At 38.4% G+C, this 20,687-nt stretch overlaps 1 protein-coding gene across 1 annotated transcript; it reads left to right on the forward strand.

Moving 5' to 3' along the window:
• Window positions 1-39: 39 nt before the first annotated feature.
• HOXA1 (homeobox A1) lies at window positions 40-2,338 on the forward strand. Its single transcript, XM_063452352.1, has 2 exons — window positions 40-828; window positions 1,072-2,338. Exons 1-2 carry the CDS (start codon window positions 189-191, stop codon window positions 1,425-1,427), a joined length of 996 nt encoding a protein of 331 aa, XP_063308422.1. The 5' UTR covers window positions 40-188; the 3' UTR covers window positions 1,428-2,338.
• The last annotated feature ends 18,349 nt before the right edge of the window (window positions 2,339-20,687 follow it).

Genomic DNA, 20,687 nt, shown 5'->3' on the forward strand with positions numbered 1-20,687 from the left:
GAGCAGTCAAACTTTATCAGAGCGGCGCGCGCCCATTGGCTGAGCGGAGCACGTGACCCCACACCTACCCACCTTCACTGTACATTCATATCATTTCCCTGCTGGACCTATGGAGGAAGTGAGAAAGTTGGCACGGGCGGGCTCTGCACACACACACAGACATACAGAGAGAGACACCTGAGTGACAGATGGACCATGCGAGGATGAGCTCCTTCTTGGACTATCCAGGCTTAGTAAATGGAGGAGACCATGGAAGCTGCTCCTCCAGAGCCTTCCACCCTGACCATGCTGGGATTACAACTTTCCAGTCCTGCGCAGTCTCTGCCAATAACTGTACCAGCGAGGACCGGTTCATGGTGGCCAGAGGGGTCCAGATAAGTTCCCACCATAACCACCACCCACACCAAAGCGGTGCCTTCCAACACCCAAGCAACCTGGGCATGACCTACTCCCACCCCAGCTGCTCTGTGGGCTATGGGATCCAGAATTTCAACACTACCTACTCTCACTTCCCCATCAGTCAGGACTCAGAGGTCAGTGCAGGGTACCCCCAGTGCACTGCTGCGGTGTACACTGGGAATCTCGCCTCCTCAGTGGTCCAGCACCATCAGCACCACACTTATGTGGAAGGTACTGGAGGGACAGCTCACTACATCCATCACTCCTATGGACCAGATCAGCAGAACCTGTCCATTGCAGGGTACAGCAGCAATGCCTCCAGCATACACCTCAACCACCAAGAAGTGTGTCGCTCCCCTTCCTCAGAGTCATCTCCACCTGCCCAGACATTTGACTGGATGAAAGTGAAGAGAAACCCCCCTAAAACAGGTAAAGTACTCCTGCAACTGACTGTGTTCTTGAGATTCTATGTTGACATAATCTATTATTGGCAAACTGCGTGTTCTGTGCTTATGGGTTGATACATTCTGATACTTACACAGGTGCAGGTGTTCTACAAGCTACATTGTATCAGATGATGTATCAGGGTGTGAGAATGGCTCTATCTGTGTCTAATCTCATGACAACCAGCCTGCTTGTGATGTCACTGACATTTACTTATTTTTATTGCAGGTAAAGTGGGAGAGTATGGCTATGCAGGGCAGCCCAACACAGTGAGGACCAATTTCACCACTAAGCAACTCACTGAGTTGGAGAAGGAGTTTCACTTTAACAAGTACTTGACAAGGGCCAGGAGGGTGGAAATAGCAGCTGCCCTGCAACTCAACGAGACCCAGGTGAAAATCTGGTTTCAGAACAGAAGGATGAAGCAGAAAAAGAGGGAGAAAGAAGGTCTCTTGCCAATATCCCCATCAGCCAGCACAGGAAGTGATGAAAAATCAGAGGAGCTTTCAGAGAAATCCAGTCCTTCTCCCTGTGTCCCATCACCTGCCTCTTCTACCTCTGATCACCTCAATTCCTCCAATTAAGTTGCTATTGCTCATTATGAAGTGTTAGTTACATACTCTATGAGATGATAGCAGCATGTGACAATGTTCTGTTTTAAACTGTGTTTTGAGCTGAGCAACCAAAACAGAGACAACAAACTATTTATCAGTATTGGCACATAAGCTCCTTTGAGTTCCATAAAATTGAAGGATTTACTGGTGATGTAGCAGACAAAGTGTTAAAGGAAATGAAATATTCTTATTATAAACAGCTTTCTCATGGACATATTTAAAGGGAAATATTATCTCTAATGGGATGTGTTGTTTGGTCAAGGCAGGGTACAACACGCTGTAAAAGCGATGCACTATTGATTAACGTTTACAAAAGTTGAAAGACTTAATGATTAATTTAATGTTTTGTTATTATGTGTCTTTATGTTGTGTAAATAATTGTTGGACAGAATTTATCTGTGAAGCATTTTTGTAGATACTATGTATAATTATAAGGTGGTGGTGGTATTATCAAAGGTAACTTCAACATGTTATATAGCACAATCAAATCTAATGTTTGATATATCAGTAAACCTCCACAGTGCTAGCAGGGTATACAATAAGTTGTTACAGTGTATCAAAAGTAAAAATGTTATTTATTTTTGTATCAGATAAAAATGGGGCAATCTTTTTACCCTAGAAATATAACAGAAGTGTCCATAAACTATTGACAGGGTATCCATAGCTGTTCAATCATCATTTCCATAACAAATTCTTCCTAAGGGATCTTATTCAGCAAACGTTGAACTGGGGACCGAAGTCCACAATTTAGAACAAAATAGATTAAAATGAAAAAAAAACAACAACTCAGTTTTGAGAGAGACGTTTTTGACATTATCTACTTTGATTTATAGTTGTAAGTCGGTTGTCAACTCAGTATATAGCTCACTATTTAGTGAATAGACTCCATTCCCGATTTACTGTATATGAATGACATAACCAAATTACATAAAATGTGATTATAGGTACTCACTGTCATAAACAACTTATTGTGACGATTAATTGAAAGTGTTGTATTTTGAGCCACTGTATGATAAGGTTTCTGTACAAGTCTTTGCATGTCAAATGCTTCCATGTGTATAATATACACTGAGTTTTATCAGTTGCAATTTGTGGTTTACAACATATTTCGATAGATCAATTTATGGCCCTACGAAATGTGATTGCTTTTGGAAATTTCAGGGGCAAATACGGGTCCTAAAAAGTATAATAATAAAAGTATGGAGAGTTGAATTTAATTACTGTGTCTGTGTCACTTTAATAAAACATGACTCTAAAATGAATTATTGTAGATAGCCTAAAAGTTTAATAACTTGACAATAATTGCAGAGAAAGAAATGGTTCATTCAAACTAAACAATTAAACACGAAAAAAAAAAAACATACACAAACCAACATACAAACAAAAAAGACACAACAAAATAAAATATATACTAATTAAAAGGACACATTTTAGATGTTTTTTTAATTTTTTTTGAAACAGTCTATTCCACTTGGCACCTTCTAATAGAAGCACATCTTGGGTCAAGAAGTGATGAACTTTTCAACTCAAACAGAATGTTGACATGTGTAAACAGAGAGAGGCTGACAAATATGTGAGACTTGTCTTCAGTCAGTCTTTCCACACATAGCTCCATATAAACATGAGCATTCATATCAACCGGTTGCTATGCTATTATTTGTATTTTTATTTTACAGTTTGTGCTTTCATATTAACCGCAGTTTTAACTTAATCGGGGCAAAAAGAGCTGAAATAATTGATATATTAAAAATTAAATTAAAAAAATCTAGATGTATAATAAGTTCAGAACTATAAAATTACATTTTATCCCTTGTGTTTTTAATCTAGGAGCAGGCTCACGGTTCACTTCTGCAGGCAAATCAAGCTCAATTCTAAAACGCAATAATTAGCTGTTAGCGTCATGGCGCAATCTTTGCGTTCTTATGATGTGAGTAACTGCTTGTTACTTAGGATCACATAGCTCTGTGAGCACTGCCAAACTTCAAAGCCAAACCAGAGACTCCTCACATTCATTCTCACTTCTTTAATGTATCCTTTGTTTATTGAAGTTAGAGGCAAGGTGGGACAGATGGCTTTCTCCTTGTACTGTACTTTCTTGTTCCAGAACAATTTGCATATCAAGAAAACGGTCCCATTATTTCAAATGATATCTAAAGGAACTGGCTACACGGTAGCAGTGGGGAAAATGCAACTTCAAAGTAGGAACTTAACATTAAAGGAGATAGTGCATGTATGTAAATGGGAGCGAACTTCAGCAACTGCAACTCTCAAAAACTAACGTGAAAATTGTACAAAGACAGGGAGGTCAGCAAAAGGACACACATTGTATTACATAACGGATATCCTATAGTCATACTGACAATTCGCCTTATGCACACAGCAACGTGTTTAATCGAGTAATCTATCTATCGCACATCATTTATACACGAGGGATCTGTTTGTTTTTTTAACTTCATTTATAGATTTTCTTTGAAATATTTGGGATTTTACTTTGAGGGATAGTTTGGGCTTTTCTTTCATTTACAGTTTTTTTTATTTATACGAAGGTGCGTTTTTAATTCGTTGTCAACAAATAATTTAAATCGTCTGAAAAGCTATTCAAGTATGCAGTTTTTTTGTTTTGAAAAATAATTTACTAGCATATTTAGTAAACACAAACATCACCATAAGTCCTTTCTTTCTCTAATTTACCCTACCAAATAAAACACACCTATTTATACATAAATAACACACATTTTATATATTATTTAATTTATTTTTTATTATTTTGTGTTTAGTTGTTTCATTAAGAAAAACTTTTAAATGTAATTATGCTAAAATATAAAGGATAAAATGGCTAATCTCATTAATTATTTCCAGTCTAGTTTGTTAAAAGAAATGATCTTGTATGATATGATGATGTGGCCTTATAGCTTTCCTCGGAGTCTCCTGAAAAGTTTTCTCTTGAGAAGAATACATACTCCGGTGTGTTCCTCTTGGGTATTCAGATTGGAACTGATCAATATTTACATTAGTCTAAAAGGACTGTTGAAAAGGCATCTAGCAACAAAATGTTTGGTTGCCGACCCTTGTTTAATCTCAGGTTCACAGAGAGTTCAGGAAGGCAAGCATTCACTAGTAGGTCCTATTAGGAGCCAATTCTAAAGGTTTATCCGGGAGATCAGTAAACGCTGAATTACCCACCACTCCTGATTAGCAACATCGCTCTGTCCCTTCTAATTATCACTATGGAGCAAACAGAACCCGAGACAGAATTTATATTCACCTACTTAAAGAATTCCATTATGTTTCGTTCTGCAGACTGCGACTAGAAATCTTTCATTCTATTCATTATTTTTTTAATTGACAGGACAGGTGAACTAAACTAACTGTCCTAGACTATATAGAGACAACAGCAAAACCAATCAATCTCCCCTAATCTGTATTTAGATATTAAACAAATAACAACCCCATAATCATAAATAATCCTAAAATAAAGCATGGCATCATATAACCCATGGGGAAAATGGGTTATAAAGGATCAGGAATAACAACGCGTTATTATAACGCGTTCTGGCAATCTAGTGTCTGCATGAAAGTTCGTGCAATGTTGGCTCTTTCAGCAAGCACATAGATTGATTTCTGCCATTGAATAAATCCTGTCAGTATACTGACAGACACTTTGCAGGAAACCCTCGAGCTGAGTCCAGGCTGCAGCCCAGCACTGTGCACTGTATGTGCCTCTGTACCTCACCCACTTGGTGAAAGACATTGAAGGCTACAGATCTTTGTAAACAGTAGGTTTTGCAAAGTTTTTTTTATAATACCACATGTGTTCTTCATCACTGCCTACCATTTGAAGACTAAATTGAAGGCAGTTCCCTCATCAGGCTGTTAATCTTTCAATATCCACAATCCCAAGGTCCAGCTAAATTAACAAAGTATCTCTCACACACTACTCACAGTGAAGAGATTCACCTAAATGTAGTTTTCTGGAGAGGTCAAACCCCTAAAGAGTTAAGATGATGTAAATCTCTGGATCACTTCATTTAAGAGTACAGACACATGTCAATCATGAATCTGTAACTATTTGAATGCCACAGAGACATTTAATGTAATTTAATCATTTGCATACAAATATAAATGGACACATGGATCTACATGTTAACATGGGGGGAAAGCCCCAGGGAATATATTATGGAGTGTTTAGTATCTCAGTTTAAAAATGGTCCAGTTTATAAAGTTGACATAGAAAGATGATGCTGAAGTTCTGTCCCTCCCCCATACTCTGCAGTGGATTCAGACATGCAACACCTGTTTGATCTGAAGTCTCAAGCTATAGATTCAACCTCAAATAATAAATGATTAATATCCAACAATTCTATCAAATTGGCCATGAAATGAAACAGAGTCATGGCCATTGGCCATGAAATAACAGAGTATCATATACAGTGGTAAAGGGCATGCAAACGACGAAGCTCAGCTCCCTACCTTTCCACAGCCTGAGAAATGCACCCAAAAAGTTCAAAAAAGTCCCAAAACCGCTGCAAAAAATTTCCAAAATGGCTCCAAACCTCAATGCAAAAACCACTCCAATACCTCCACACTCGATGCCACGTGCTACCCACAGACTTTAACAGGCACAGGGGCGGCGCTATAAACCTCCCAGGCGCAATGCATCCTGGGGAAAATGGCTTCGCATTGCGAAAAAAAGTTGTAAACCGAGGCATTATTTTCAATGGATTTTCATTTGTAAACCGAAAATTATGTTAACCGAGGTACCACTGTACCACGATCTACTTTTCAAATATTATTGCTGCTAACTGGAGTGCATGATTCAAATATCTGACATTAAAGGGACACTCCAGGAACTGCAGTACAAGAAGCATAATGACAGGAAAAAAAGAATTACCCATGAAACAGACAATTACCCATATTACCAATGTTGAAATTTACACAATTTTCAAATGTGAAATCCCGACTCGGCCATTGTTGCTGTGTGCTATATACGTATGTTATACCAAAATAAACAAATTGTACAAATTCTTCAATTTAGATTTTTTTTCCACTTCTGCTATTTAATTTTATTCCTCTTTAATATACTAGGGGGAGCATTATGCAATTTTGGAAGTTTGACATCAACTTTCAGGGTTGTGCACTAAAGTGAGAATTAAAATTTCACATTTAAATACCTGATCAGGAAGCATTGCTGAATAAGACATTTTATTTCCATTTCATCTAATTTAGCCTTAAATGTGGAATTTACTGTTGATTCTCATTTTAGAGAGGATAACCCTGTCTTAGTTTATCTTTCAACGTTCTCATAAGGACTAGGCAGGAGACTTACAGGCCTATTTACTAAAGTAAGAATTCAAAATAAATTCAAAGTGGATTTCGAATTTAAGACTGGAGTAGACGCACAGAAAGTGTAGCTGACCGAGAATGTTCCTGTTTGGCTTTTTTTTTTTACCTTAAATGTGAGATCCTCTCTGAATCTACCTAGAATTCTCCCTTTAGTGAAAAACCCTACATTTCTTGTAGGTGTGTGAATAGCGAATAGTGTTTAGTGTATGGAAACCTATCTTATCAAACTATGCTATTTCTTTGTAGACGTCATCACTGTATCCCAGCTTCTCCTCTTCCAATTAACATTTGCATATAATAAATGAGGATATAAACCATAATATTTCAATGCATAAACTGAGAATCAAGGTGATTATTCGGAACCATACATTTGATTAGGATACAATATGCTCTCAGACATAATGGGGGAGATTTATCACATTTTCTGATCTAAAATGTGGTCTAAAGTACTAAAAGTGGGGCAATCACTATGGAAACCAATAGAAACAGCAGACACATTCCATTGGTGACATCCCTTGTGACTACCTACTAACACTTTTTATAACAGTAAACTTTAGTCTCCACCATTGGATCCTCAGTTACAATTTTTAGTATACAGTACAGAGATTACAGTTCTTAGGGCCTTGCACTGAAAACCAATAGTTAACCATACAGAACAACAAACATCATGTGCCCTAAAACTGCACAACCCAGCTTTTAAAAGTGAATAATAAAAATCCTAATAATTTTATGTAAGTTTAATATATAAATCTTCCAATCTTTAAACACAACAGTTACATTTTCAACTTACAAATATACTAGGTGTAAAGGGACTGTATCGGATCCCATACTATACAAAAGTATGTTTTGCATGTTAAAGTGGACTTATCTAATGTATCCGTGGTTTAACTAACTAAAATCAGGTTGGTTTTTTTTTGGCTTGTTTTTTTAATTTTGTTTATTTATATTACACATCACTCGGCTTTGTCCTGGCTCATACAAGGCATACAATGTACATTTCTACATAGGTACACAGGTACACAGAGATGCAGGGCTCTGGAGGTGTGTTTTTTAGGTATCCCTTTTGCTTTCCTCACCCTAGTAAACAGTTCATTAGTATTTACTGGAGTTTAGAAACTGTTACTCTCAGAACACTGACAAAGCCTCTTTAAGGATATTCTGAACACAATCCTATTCCAATGATTGCCCAACTAGAAAGATTTATTACAGGTGTTCCTATAAGTCATATATCTGGCAAAGGAGCAGAGCCTACTCCAGAATTTTATGCTCTGGATATTTAGAATTCAGAGCCTTCTGGTGGGTGGCATAAGTTTGTCATTTAGCTGACTGACTGCTGTACAGATCTGCATTATTCATGCGAATCTGGCAGCTGATTAAACACTACAAAAAGTCAATAAAGATACATTCATTTTATCCCCAAAGAAGAATGCATTCAGTTTTACTCTAAACACACATTTCTATCCTATGTAACTATATTAGAGAACGCATGTTATAATTAATAAAACTAATATGTTTTAAAAAAAGAAACAAATACATAAACAAAAACAAACACGCAAACAGACACAAAACAAACAGTAATTCGTATTTGAATATAAATCCAAATCTATCGATCAAAAAGACTACAGGGATACGTACCGCAGACCGTGTCACAGCATAGTTTAGTACTTCTAATGTTTTATATTGATATGTGAATATTGGTAATGTTTGGATATTACATTGTTAATTATCTCATGCTTGTCTGTTTGTGGTGTTGTCATCACTTTACTGTATTGTTTATCTGATTTACAATAAAAAGAAGGGCACTGTAGTTTAAAAAAAAAAAAAAGTTAACTTTTTTGTTGTTGCTGAGAGCAGATTAGGAATCTAAAGAAAATATATCTCAAACAATTTTAACTAATGGGCTTGTTTGATTGAGTCCAGAATGGTAGTGGGTACTCTTTGCTTCAAGCAAACTTGTTATTGCACAAATAATAAAAAAATAAATGGAAAGAGAAAGGTAGTCTGACATTAGGTTGAAGACATGAATGCAATTTAAATGGCTGTAAGAGTTCGTCACCTTTTGACCTTTTTCTCATGCTAACGAAGTAACAAGCCAGATCCCATGTGAGGCTCGCCCTTGTGAATGATCACTACTAAGCTAGTAAGGCCACAGAAATTTCACATGCCTTATACGGGTTTTACATTTTATTAAAACATTTTGTTTGTTTTTATACATGTGTGTTTTTTTTTCTTTGTAACTACCTGCTGTAATGAAGTGCAGAACAACAGAAGACTTATCCTAAAATTGTTGGATTCTTTGTTCCTGAATTAGCTGAGAATCAATAAGTGAAACGTGGAGCTGTACTCTAATGAAAATCTGTATATTGAATTGTATTCAATTTGCATGAAACACATTCATAATTTTTTTTTATTATCAATCTAAAATATATTTAAAAGTCAACTAATCAAAAGGGCTGGTTAGCTTAGTGGTAACCACTGCCTTATAATGATATATAACTGCTAACCTCAAATCCTCATAGATCGTACGCTCGTTTGAGCAAGTACTGCACTGCGGAATATGCTGGCGCTATATAAATGTAAATAATAACGTTACTAATAAATTCTGCTCAGTATAGTAGGACAGTTAAACTCAGGTTGGCTTGTAAAGTAGCATTACAATGTTTAATTCTCATCTCTTCTTAGATTAAAGAAGCCTAAAGTGCAGGGTAGACTGCTAGTGTTCTTTCTTTGTTTATATCGTTATTGGATAGCTGCGTAATACACAACATAGCAGCTAGTGTGAGAGTGCCCAGTGTAAAATATGCAGATTTCATTGACTAGTTTTTAAAACAAGCAAGAGATGTTCTCATCAAAATTATCAAGTGTCCTCTTTTTCATTTTCATTTTGCAAAAAGTGCTGCTTTCAACAGAAATTGAAACTTTTATGTATTTACCTGGTTGCACCCCTTTGGCTTTTAAGCAGACCGCCGGTTCTGTTACTTCCTGATTTTATTAGCTCCGTGGAGCTAAACTCAAAAGGCAGCAATTGCCCAGAGCACCTGCCTTGCAATGACTTCTCATTGAGCTGCAAGGGGAAATCTGTGATTGGACAGCTGGGGAAGTCCGGTGTTGGGTTAGAAGGGGAGGGCTTGCAAAGCATGTTTTCCAAGCTGTTTTTAGATATATCACAATGAAAAAAATGCATAATGAAATTCATGTATGTTTTCATTTGGTGTATATCTACTAAAGAGTGATTTTTATTTATTTTGTGTTTGGGCAGTGAAGAGTCCCTTTAAGCTCATTTGGGCAATGACTTCTTCACCTACTGTTCCGTGTATCAAACATGTTTTGCTAGAATTGTTTGTCTTGTTTACCTATTGTACAGCGCAGCAGAATATGTTGGTGCTATATAGATAATTGTAATCATAATGTAGAATAAACATATTAACAAAATAGAGTCAGTGGAAATACTCCAATAAAAATAAATTTAAAAAAAAGATAAAAAAATTTGAGTTATATAAGGTTTAATTGACGATCTCTTACACTATACCCGACAAAGCATGCCCAATCAAAAATCAGATGTATATAGCCAGAAAACCATAGGGAAGAAATTGAATGTTCATTTAAATATAATGTTGTACTAGTTATCACTAGTGATGAAAGAACGTACAGAGATATGGTAATCAAGAACTTCAATGTTTCAACAGCAATTCAGCAACGACATAAGCTTAAAGGGTTAATCAAAGCACCATGATTACATCATTTATTTGAAGTGACCATGGGGCCTGGAGTCTGTGTGTTCAGCTTTTTGCTTTAAAACATTACTCATACAGTAATTAAAACCTTAGCTGCTTGAGGTGTAACTCCACCTCTGGTAGCCAGCTCAGAACAACATTTTTGGCTATTGTCAGTTCTGTGTAATATTGGCATCTGATGCCAGCACGCACAGCTCAGCCCCTCTTCTCCCCTCAGTCTGCCCTCCCTGACCTTCTTCCCCTACAGTGAAGGGATTGACATCAGACAAGGAGGATAGGGCTGAGAGGAAAAAGTTAAGTTTAAGATCTAAGATATTTTCTTTCATTTGTTTTGGTTGGGGGCATTTGTTTTTGTTTGGAGTGACCCTTGAACAAATAAAATAGAGTACATGGTGGTATTGTAACAATGAGAACTTATATTGTAAGTAAGACAAGATATATTCACCATATATTATTACTTTATGCAACAACATCAGTTCAACCCAGGATCACTGATCCTTCTCTCAATGTGTTTCGTCTTTTTCCGACTTTATCATGGGATGAAGAACTCTGGCGTAGTCTTCCTTATATATAGTAAATATACAAGATTTAGTGAAACTAATATTAGTGGGTTTTAACAGAAATCCTGCCTGTTTTAATAAGACGATAAACTCCTCTCTTTGTCACAGGGCAACATAAACCTTAAGTCACGCCTGGAATATGGCTCTGAATTCCAGCTTGTAATTACTGTAAACACCAATTAAACAAAGTCTATGAACTGGTAAAAATATAATATAAAGATGTACTTCTCACCAAAGGGATCAGAATAAGATATAACTGAAAAAACTAACATGAACGTGAGAGACTCAGTGATGTGTTTTACTGGAGAATGCCAAGCTATCACCCCAAGATCTACCTGCCAAGGATCCACATGGTGTGCTTCACTATGGGAAGCTATGTCGAAAGATGTGGCTATATGTTCCTCCTTGGAATTACATGTTCCACCACATGCCCTCACAGGTCCAAACATTAAACCTTGTCGAGGAGGTCAGCCGCCACTCCTGCCCAAGCAGGCCTTAGATCTGAAAGACCAGAGTTCCGAACAGTAAAGAGATTAAAAACTCATAAGAGAAAAGCCCCCTTGTTCCAATGTCCGCACTAGTCATTTCATAGCTGAAAGAGCGTTTTAACCATTATTACTAAGGTATGAGTGAGGAGCTCTCACTAACTGCCTCTATACGGCATGATAGTCAGGCCCCGTTCCCCCCAATTTATTGACATATTAATTCAGCCATTTCTCCCTGATCAAATTCAACATCAAAAATACCATACACACCACTGACAACACATTTCCATAAATTAGCAAGTACCCTAATAATTATCAAACTTAAAGAACAACTGACCCCTTATAACTATTTTTTAAAAATAATCCTATCAAGTATTGAGGAAATAGATTTCTTTTAAAATTACATATGTGTAAAAAAATAAAGAAAAACTCATTCCTACCTATAGTATATGACAGGGTCCTTCAGCCAGGCACAGCCACTTTAGGTCAGAGAGCATTTAAAAACTGACATTAAGTCGATTTCTCTGAAACTAACCGCAGGAGAAAGGCTCTGCTTCCACAATAAAGAAAGTTTCAAATAAAGAAACAATGTAAAATAAGAGACTAGTTACTCACTTGCAGTCGACTCTCACAAACCTGGTTATTCAGTGCTGGTGACTGTGTCCCAGGCACGGACTGGCCATCGGGCAAACCGGGCAAATGCCCGGTGGGCCGCGATGGCCACGGGCCGAGGCCGGGAAGATCCAGCCGGTCTATGCAGGGCCGGCGCTATCCAAGCGCCGGCCCCGCTGTGTTGCATGAAGGGCCGGTGGGGAGATCAAAGATCTCCCTCACCGGCCCACATGCTGTCAAATGCGGCTGCCGGCGGGGAGAGAGGGAGGGAGACAGCCTGCCTGGAGAGAGGACCCTGCGGAGCTCTAACCTGCAGCTCCGCCGGGTTTCTCTCGCGAGATCCGGGCCGTTGCCATGGCAACCGGCCCGGTCTCTTGAGAGTGAGCTCTAGCCCCACAGGCTAGAGTTCACTTACCACAAGGACCACCAGGGATGGATGTCAGCGCCCCCCCCCCCCTTCCAGGCTACAGGTAAGAAGGGAAGGGGGGGGGGATGTAATCTATTTATTTTAAATAATAAAAAAAAGAAACCTCACTATTGGCATTTACCTGCCTCCCCCAATACACAATCCTTGCAAACACACACATCACCCTCACCCAGCACCCTAACACTCACCCAGCACCCTAACATACTCACCCAGCACCCTAACATACTCACACAGTACACTAACATACTCACCCAGCACCCTAACACTCACCCAGCACCCTAACATACTCACACAGCACCCTAACATACTCACACAGCACCCTAACATTCACCCAGCACCCAGCACCCTAACATACTCACCCAGCACCCTAACATACTCACACAGCACCCTAACATTCACCCAGCACCCTAACATACTCACCCAGCACCCTAACATACTCACCCAGCACCCTAACACTCACCCAGCACCCTAACATACTCACACAGCACCCTAACACTCACCCAGCACCCTAACAAACTCACCCAGCACCCTAACAAACTCACCCAGCACCCTTACATACTCACCCAGCACCCTTGCATACTCACACAGCACCCTAACATACTCACAGAGCACCCTAACACTCACCCAGCACCCTAACACACTCACACAGCATCCTAACAAACTCACCCAGCACCCTAACATACTCACCCAGCACCCTAACACTCACCCAGCACCCTAACATACTCACCCAGCACCCTAACACTCACACAACACCCTAACATACTCACCCAGCACCCTAACGCTCACACAGCACGCTAGCTCACACAGCACCCTAACACTCACACAGCACCCTAACACTCACACAACACCCTCACTCACACAGCACCCTAACACACACAGAACCCTCACACAGCACCCTAACACACACACCTTACCTTCACACAGCACCCTAACACATAGCACACACACACACAGCGCCCTCACACACACATACTACACCCTCACACACACATATACTGCACCCTCACACACACATACTGCACCTTCCCACATGCACTATACTCCTCACAAATGCAGACTACACCCCTCACACACACAGCAGCCCCCAAACACGCTGCACCACTCCTATGCACACTACACCCCTCACACACACAGCAGCCCCCAAACACGCTGCACCACTCATATACGCACTCCTTCACACACACTAGATCCCCTATACACAGACGCTGTCCCACCTACACACACACTACATTTCTGACATACACACTCTGGATACCCTATGCACACACTAGATTCCATTTAAGCAAACACATAGTGTCTCCATAAATGGGATACCGTGAGTATCCCAATTATGGAAACCCCTGAGACAAGTTTCAAGCAAACACAACGCAAGCATGTTATTAAATTTGCCACCAAAGGGGCCACCAAAGGCCACCAAAGGGGTTCTATATCTCTCAGCTTTATTGTGTGCGTACTATCAGCAGATCTATACAGATATCCCCAAATGAGACCTGCATCACCAGTATATTATTAGTCCTCCAGTGAATAGGAGTCATAATGAACAACATAGAAACAATGATTTGTTATTTTCGATATAAAATCATACCCAGTAAGTCAATGGCATTATGGTTTTGTAATTCGTAACAAACATTAAGCCTACAATAAATAACTACAATTTAAATTTAAGTAACAACGGAATTGGCACAATTATTCTAAAGAAATTCTCCACGGGACATGTAGAAAAACACTTCTTATAACAGAAATATGTTTATTTTCTTTATTCCACAGGACAACATCTACGACAAATCTATGTCCCATAGCAATCTGATCAAAAATGGAATTTCAGGGCCATTTATTACTGTTACTCTATAAAAGACCAACATATAGATTAGAAATATTTGGACCATTCCATTGTCCATGACTATGCCATTGAAGGTCCACCTCCATTATTCATTTATAAAACTTTCATTTAAACTGTTAGCGGGTTTTCATCCCCCCATGACTCTTCTCCTGCAACTGTCAAAAATAACCTACTAAGTTCTCAGTGAATACTTTTCTAGCAACCTATTTCATTACCCATACTTATACCCTTTGTGTCCCTACACCCCACTCCCTCTAGCATGTAAGCTCATTGAGCAGAGCCCTCAACCCCTCTGTTCCTGTGCGTCCATTTGTCTGGTTACAAGTACGTATCTGTTAGTCCACCCATTGTACAGCGCTATAGAATTTGCTGGCGCTATATAAATAATAAAATAATAACATCTGCTCTTGTTTTTTCAAAATTCTATTTAGAAATGTAATTCAGAGACTTCAGGCAACTGATTCTCACAACATCCAAACCCAACATAATTTATTATTGGATAATACATTGATAGGGCGTTAAATAGGCACCACTGTACAGCATCGCCCCCAAATTAATATTCCCATTGTCTTCCTTGACTTTCTCTCATGCGCTATAAAATTCTGTTTATCTAGCTGTGTGTACTTGAACAAATGCCAACACATACTATGCAGTTTTACAAACAAAGCAGTCAACTCTAAGCTGGAGATCCTTTTTTTGTGTACGTTTCAGAGTATGTTTTGCAAGAGAGACAATGCAAAAAAAAAAAAAAAAATCTTTATTATTTCAAATAAGGTATATAATAATTGTGTGATTTTAACCATTTTCACATCTTACCTAAAGGGCATTTATAATTTAGTTACAGATGCCACAAAAACACAAACTCACTCATTTATTCTCTACATTTTAGAACACAGCAAGATTTTGTCACTGAACATCAATACATCAAACTGACTCAATTCTAGCTCATACAAAAATGCTGCCACAAAGCCTGCAAGTCAACTCACAACAGCTGTCTGTTTCATTATTATTACTATCAAACTACCTTGCAAAAAATTCTAAAAAAAAATAATCAATTAAATAGGGAATGAATTATAAACCTCAAATGCAAATTCTATATATTTCTATAAATGTGTGCGTGTGTGTATTTCTCAAAACCTGCTAAACTATAATCATGTACCCACTCACCTACCAGTCCACAACATTACATATACCAAGTTATAATTACAAATATACAAAAAAAGATATACTAAATACCTAAAATATTTTTTAGACGTTTGCCTTCCCTTGCATTGTCAACCGTTGGCCACTTCGAATCAGGTAAAGAAAAGCCTTGAAACAGATGTTCTTGATCAGTGTTTAATGTACTCTACTATAAGAGGTAGAAAGCATACTCTTAAGATGGAGTGGCTATTTAAAATTTAGCAGCAGAGGATCACTGTGTGATATCAGTACTGCTGACAGGACACTTCACGTTGTGCAGACGGGGAAGAGACATGTTCTGTCAGAAATGTCTTCAATGATAACTACTTATGGCTCCAAAGTTATACTGTATGGACTTTGTAATGCATTCCACAGACTAGCAAATACTCTCAGTTGGTGAGATCCTGCACGACTCACAGTGCTTACAGTCACTTAACTAAATAAAATACACATTTTTGTGCAAGGAGAGCTGTAGTTTTAAACACTGAGAGAATATTTCCTGATTGAATAGAAGAGACATTATTCTCACTCTGGTATATTTGTTTGCAATGTATAAATGGCATATTCAAAGTTAGCATTGCAATTCTTCGGGAATAAAAATAATAATAATAAAAAAATATATATAAATATAAAAATGTGTGCTAGAAGGTGCACACAGTTATATTTTCTGGTTAGGAATTTAAAAACATTGGAATAATTAACAAGTCATTGCATTGCGGTCAAAGGTCTCAATACGCACGTGTTATAATATTGATATTAAATCATTGTTTACAGTTGCAATAAACATCAGCCTTTCTTATGTATGATAATGGGGTCATGCAGTATACATTAATATGGATTACACAGCGATTACGTAGCTCAGCCCTCTGTTCCAGGCCCATATTAAAAGCAATTACTCTTGTTGTTTTATTGAATGTTGTGTATTTTACCAATCATGGATTGTTTATGGTAGATATTAAACACACCTGTTTAAAAAGTGATAACTGATGTAAAGGCTCTGTGAAAAATAGATGGTATAAGCTCTCTGAAAAAGAGAGGGTAAAAGGCCTGATTTTGTGCAATTATGTATATTCCTTAAGAGAAGTGCATTTGTGACTCAGGGCTGGTGGTCCAGTGACAGCCATCTTAAACCAGAATGACCTTAGTGTGACTCCGAGCTCAGCTGGTGGTGAGATACTTAAGCCTGTAATCGGACATGAGATCAATGGGACTATGTAATGCTTCCTGGTGATTTTGAGAAAAGAAAGTGTGTTTTGATGCATTTTTTTTTTTTGTTAATGGCTGTGTTACTCTGGCCTGTGTGATGGGGAAAAAACAGAAACTCGTATATTTCTAATTGTGCAGGTTATGCACAGCACGTTCCAAATAATTTCTAGACCATATTACCAACATATGCTGCAATGATGTACAATAGATAAAATAAATATACAAAAAAACTGTGAGACATAACAGTAGGTGATCAGAAAATATAAGAACCCATAGACATTAATTTACAGTAATGAAGAGTGTGACAGTAACAACAAAATAGAAATCTTTTTTGCAAAGATATATTAAATAAACATAGTAGCATTCACACGTATTGAGGGGCTACGGGCCCACGAATAGCCAGTGTGAAAACGCTGTGATCACCAAATCTCTGAAGATTTAACTCAGTGATATTAGATCTCTCTTTTAGTGTCTGTTATTCTTATACAAGACTTTCTTTTAACTTTATTTTGAAGACATCTTTGTACATGTATTGCATTCAGAGCCAACTGAATCTAATGAAGATTTTACTTTCCACCTAAATTCGAAAGGAAGTGGGTTATATTCACATGTGCAAGGTAAGCAGAGGAAGAGACATGTTTGCTTGAAAAAAGAATATTTAATTACCGGTATATACATTACCAAAAGAAAATATCTTCACCGGGTTAAAATATAAATATAGCATGGGGTGAAATAGACAGAGACCTCATAGAAAATATCTGCATTTGTTAAAATCTAAATATAGCATGGCGTGAAACAGACTGAGGCCCACAAACCAGTAGGAGAAGTCAAATTCTGGGGAACAGCCTAGTGCTCCACTATCTTTGTCTTAATCAGATTACAGGCGTTGTCCTGTCTGGCCCAGATATTAAAAGAATAGAATCCTGCAGTGTATATTTATTATGCATTGTCTGTCATTTACATCTAGGCCATATTCTGCAATAGGTATATAATCATAAAAGTATGATTGTTAATATCTTGATTTTGATCAAATATATTAACATCTTTTGGACTATGCTGATGTGCACACTGTTATACCAGTGAATGGTTGACTTGTATTGAAAATTAATCTCTGATGTTTCGGTGGTTAGTACCATAACTGTAGCATTGTAAGTAGCTGTCCAAACTCAGAGTTGAAGGTTCCTCCTTGTATGATTGATTAGAAATAAACCATTAGGTTAGATAATAATAAGAGCTACACATCAGGGTTTCCTTGAAATCTGACAAAGCTATGTGTATCTTGCAGTTTAAATAAAGTGGATATGATTTAAAGAAAATGCTCAAAATATATATTTTTGATATGTATTTGCTGGCTGTTTTAATAGCAAAATGTAAAGATGAAATTGGCAGCATTACAAAACTGGACTCTGTCACATTGACATGAGAGGACCCCTTTAAAATATCTTACTGTTAAAATTAAAAGGACACCCATCAACGTTTCTATAGTCTTCTGTGGCCCAAACTGTGTTTAATTATTGTCACAATTTAATGTAAACAGCTGCACTATAGTATAACATACGGGGAAAAGGTTAAACAAGCATGTATCTGAATTCAATATAGAGAGCACAAAGGTCAAATGTGATGACCATTATGTGACATCATTGGATGATGCTAGACCAGGCATGAGGAAGCAAGGGGTTGGGTGCCTAAGAGTCTTTGCTGCATTGGTTAAATTTGCCTTGATCTCCCAAAAGGATATAAAATTCGGGGATTTACGGGAAACAGTCAAAGTGGAATCAATGTATGGCAATCAATTCTTCTTGCCCTTTGTCTATCCCACAAGAATCTCCATTAGGGAAGTGCATTGGCAAAAATTTTGGTTCAATTCGGTTCATAAATTTGGGTAAGTAAAAAAATTTGTCTGCTTTGGCGATTCGGACCAATGGCATTTGTTTTGGTTTGGCACTTCGGAACTGCAGAACGTCGTCACTTCAGAACTTCGGCACTACACACATTCGTAAGCATCCAAATGTCCAAATGGAATGAAATTCGTATGAATGTACATTCAGAACGAAACTAATTGCACATGTCTATTGCTCATTTCATTGGACAGCAAATAGTGAAACAGATTGGGCAAGCAAGCATTACATTGCACAAAAGGAATTAGCTTATTGGTCAAGATTCCTGTCATCATTCATGTAATTTTCCCTCCCTCTCTCTTGTTTTGCCACATTTCAGAAATCCGAATCACTTCGGCACTTCGGACATTCGTAAGCATGTGAATATCCGAATGGCATGAAATTCGTCCGAATGTACATTCATAACGAAACAAATTGCACATGTCAAGTCTCCATGGTGGTACCCTTTCAGTCTATCACTGGCCAGCCGTCAAAACCTTTCGCATACTGAGATGGCCAGAGGAAGGAAGTCAGGGGGCAGAAGTATCTGACTCTGGGACCAATGCCAGGGTTCAACTCTTGCCCTCATCACAAGTTCAATGAGCTGAAGTGCGTATGTGGTGGAAGTGTTCCACTGAGCATCGTGCAGCAACACACAAACAACCGTAGAAAGGGGTGATGATAAGTTCAGATTCCCAGTTGCAGGTAAAATATGGTCAGGAAGTTACCACTGAGGAACAGAGAGTAGAATATTGTAAAAGCAGTACATTATTTTGTCAGAATTTTGACATGTATGTATCCTTGAAAATGGTTAGAACAGGGGCCTGCAAACTATGGCATGTGCCTTTGCACAGCACTCATGACTGCCAGAGCCAAACAGGCTCTGGCCTATCAGACGTTCTAGTGGGACTTCAGATAACTGCTACCTGAGCCGTGATTGCAGGTGGTGAGGGACAATCCTTAATTTACACATTGCAGCACTGAGAGGACGTGATCTCAGAACACTTCCTCCCAGCACTTGTTAATAGGAATCTGCACTGGAGTAGGGCAGCCCACAGCAGCTGCCACAGCTCATGCCTGGAACATGTACCTGGTCAGCCAAGTCCCAGGCATGAGCTTGGACCCCAGGAAGCCACCCACACTGCTAAATATACACAGAGCTGCAGAATAACACATCACTACTGACAATCCACATACACGCACACAACCCCATAAGCAGCCTCTCACATGCAATACCACAAGCACCCTCACACAAACACACCCCACTAGACACACAATGTGACATATCATCCAAACACACAATTACACAAGCAGCCCCCATACACAGCCTACATTCATAGATAACTTACATAATACCACAGACTACTCATGAACAATAAAACAGCCCACATACGCACAAATACAATGCAATGCAACTGGAGCACCCATAAATAACACAAGCAGAATATGGCAACATACACACCTCAATTTAGAAAAAATAGGACCTAAACACAGAGGGACTTCAAGATCTTGTTTTGGCACAATACTACTAAAAGGCGGACTACCCCTGGGGTAGAATGTAGGCCTTCAGATGAAGGGAAGGAGGGAAAAACGTGTGAGCTGTTGATGGAGAAAGGAGTCACGTGTAAAATTAGATTTTTTTCAGGGAATTAATTTATGTTTAAGGTGTCCTATAAAGAAACATAGAATTTAACAGCAGATGAGAACCGTTTGGCCCATCTAATCTGCCCAATTTAAGCAATTTAAGCAAGAGGAGTTAAGAAGTTGGTTCTTAAATCAGAGACACATTGGAGGGCTATCTGAATGAATAGCATGGTAAATCTGGGTTACCTGTGATTGGGATCATTGGAGAGGTGTATGTGGATAAGAAAGTTTGTAACAGACTTAGGCCCACAAATCCCAAGTAGGTTGGACTGTGGGATGCTGATATACCACCATGTGATTTTGAGGAGAAGGATGTGGGA

This window comes from Pelobates fuscus, chromosome 4 (assembly GCF_036172605.1).
Source record: "Pelobates fuscus isolate aPelFus1 chromosome 4, aPelFus1.pri, whole genome shotgun sequence".
NCBI lineage: Eukaryota > Metazoa > Chordata > Amphibia > Anura > Pelobatidae > Pelobates > Pelobates fuscus.

Bases quoted from the DNA above. Each gene is read 5' to 3' on its own strand.
- HOXA1 (XM_063452352.1), top strand. From the start codon at position 189: ATGGACCATGCGAGGATGAGCTCCTTCTTGGACTATCCAGGCTTAGTA. The intron at 829-1,071 runs GTAAAGTACTCC...TTTTTATTGCAG, and splicing joins GAGAAACCCCCCTAAAACAG to GTAAAGTGGGAGAGTATGGC.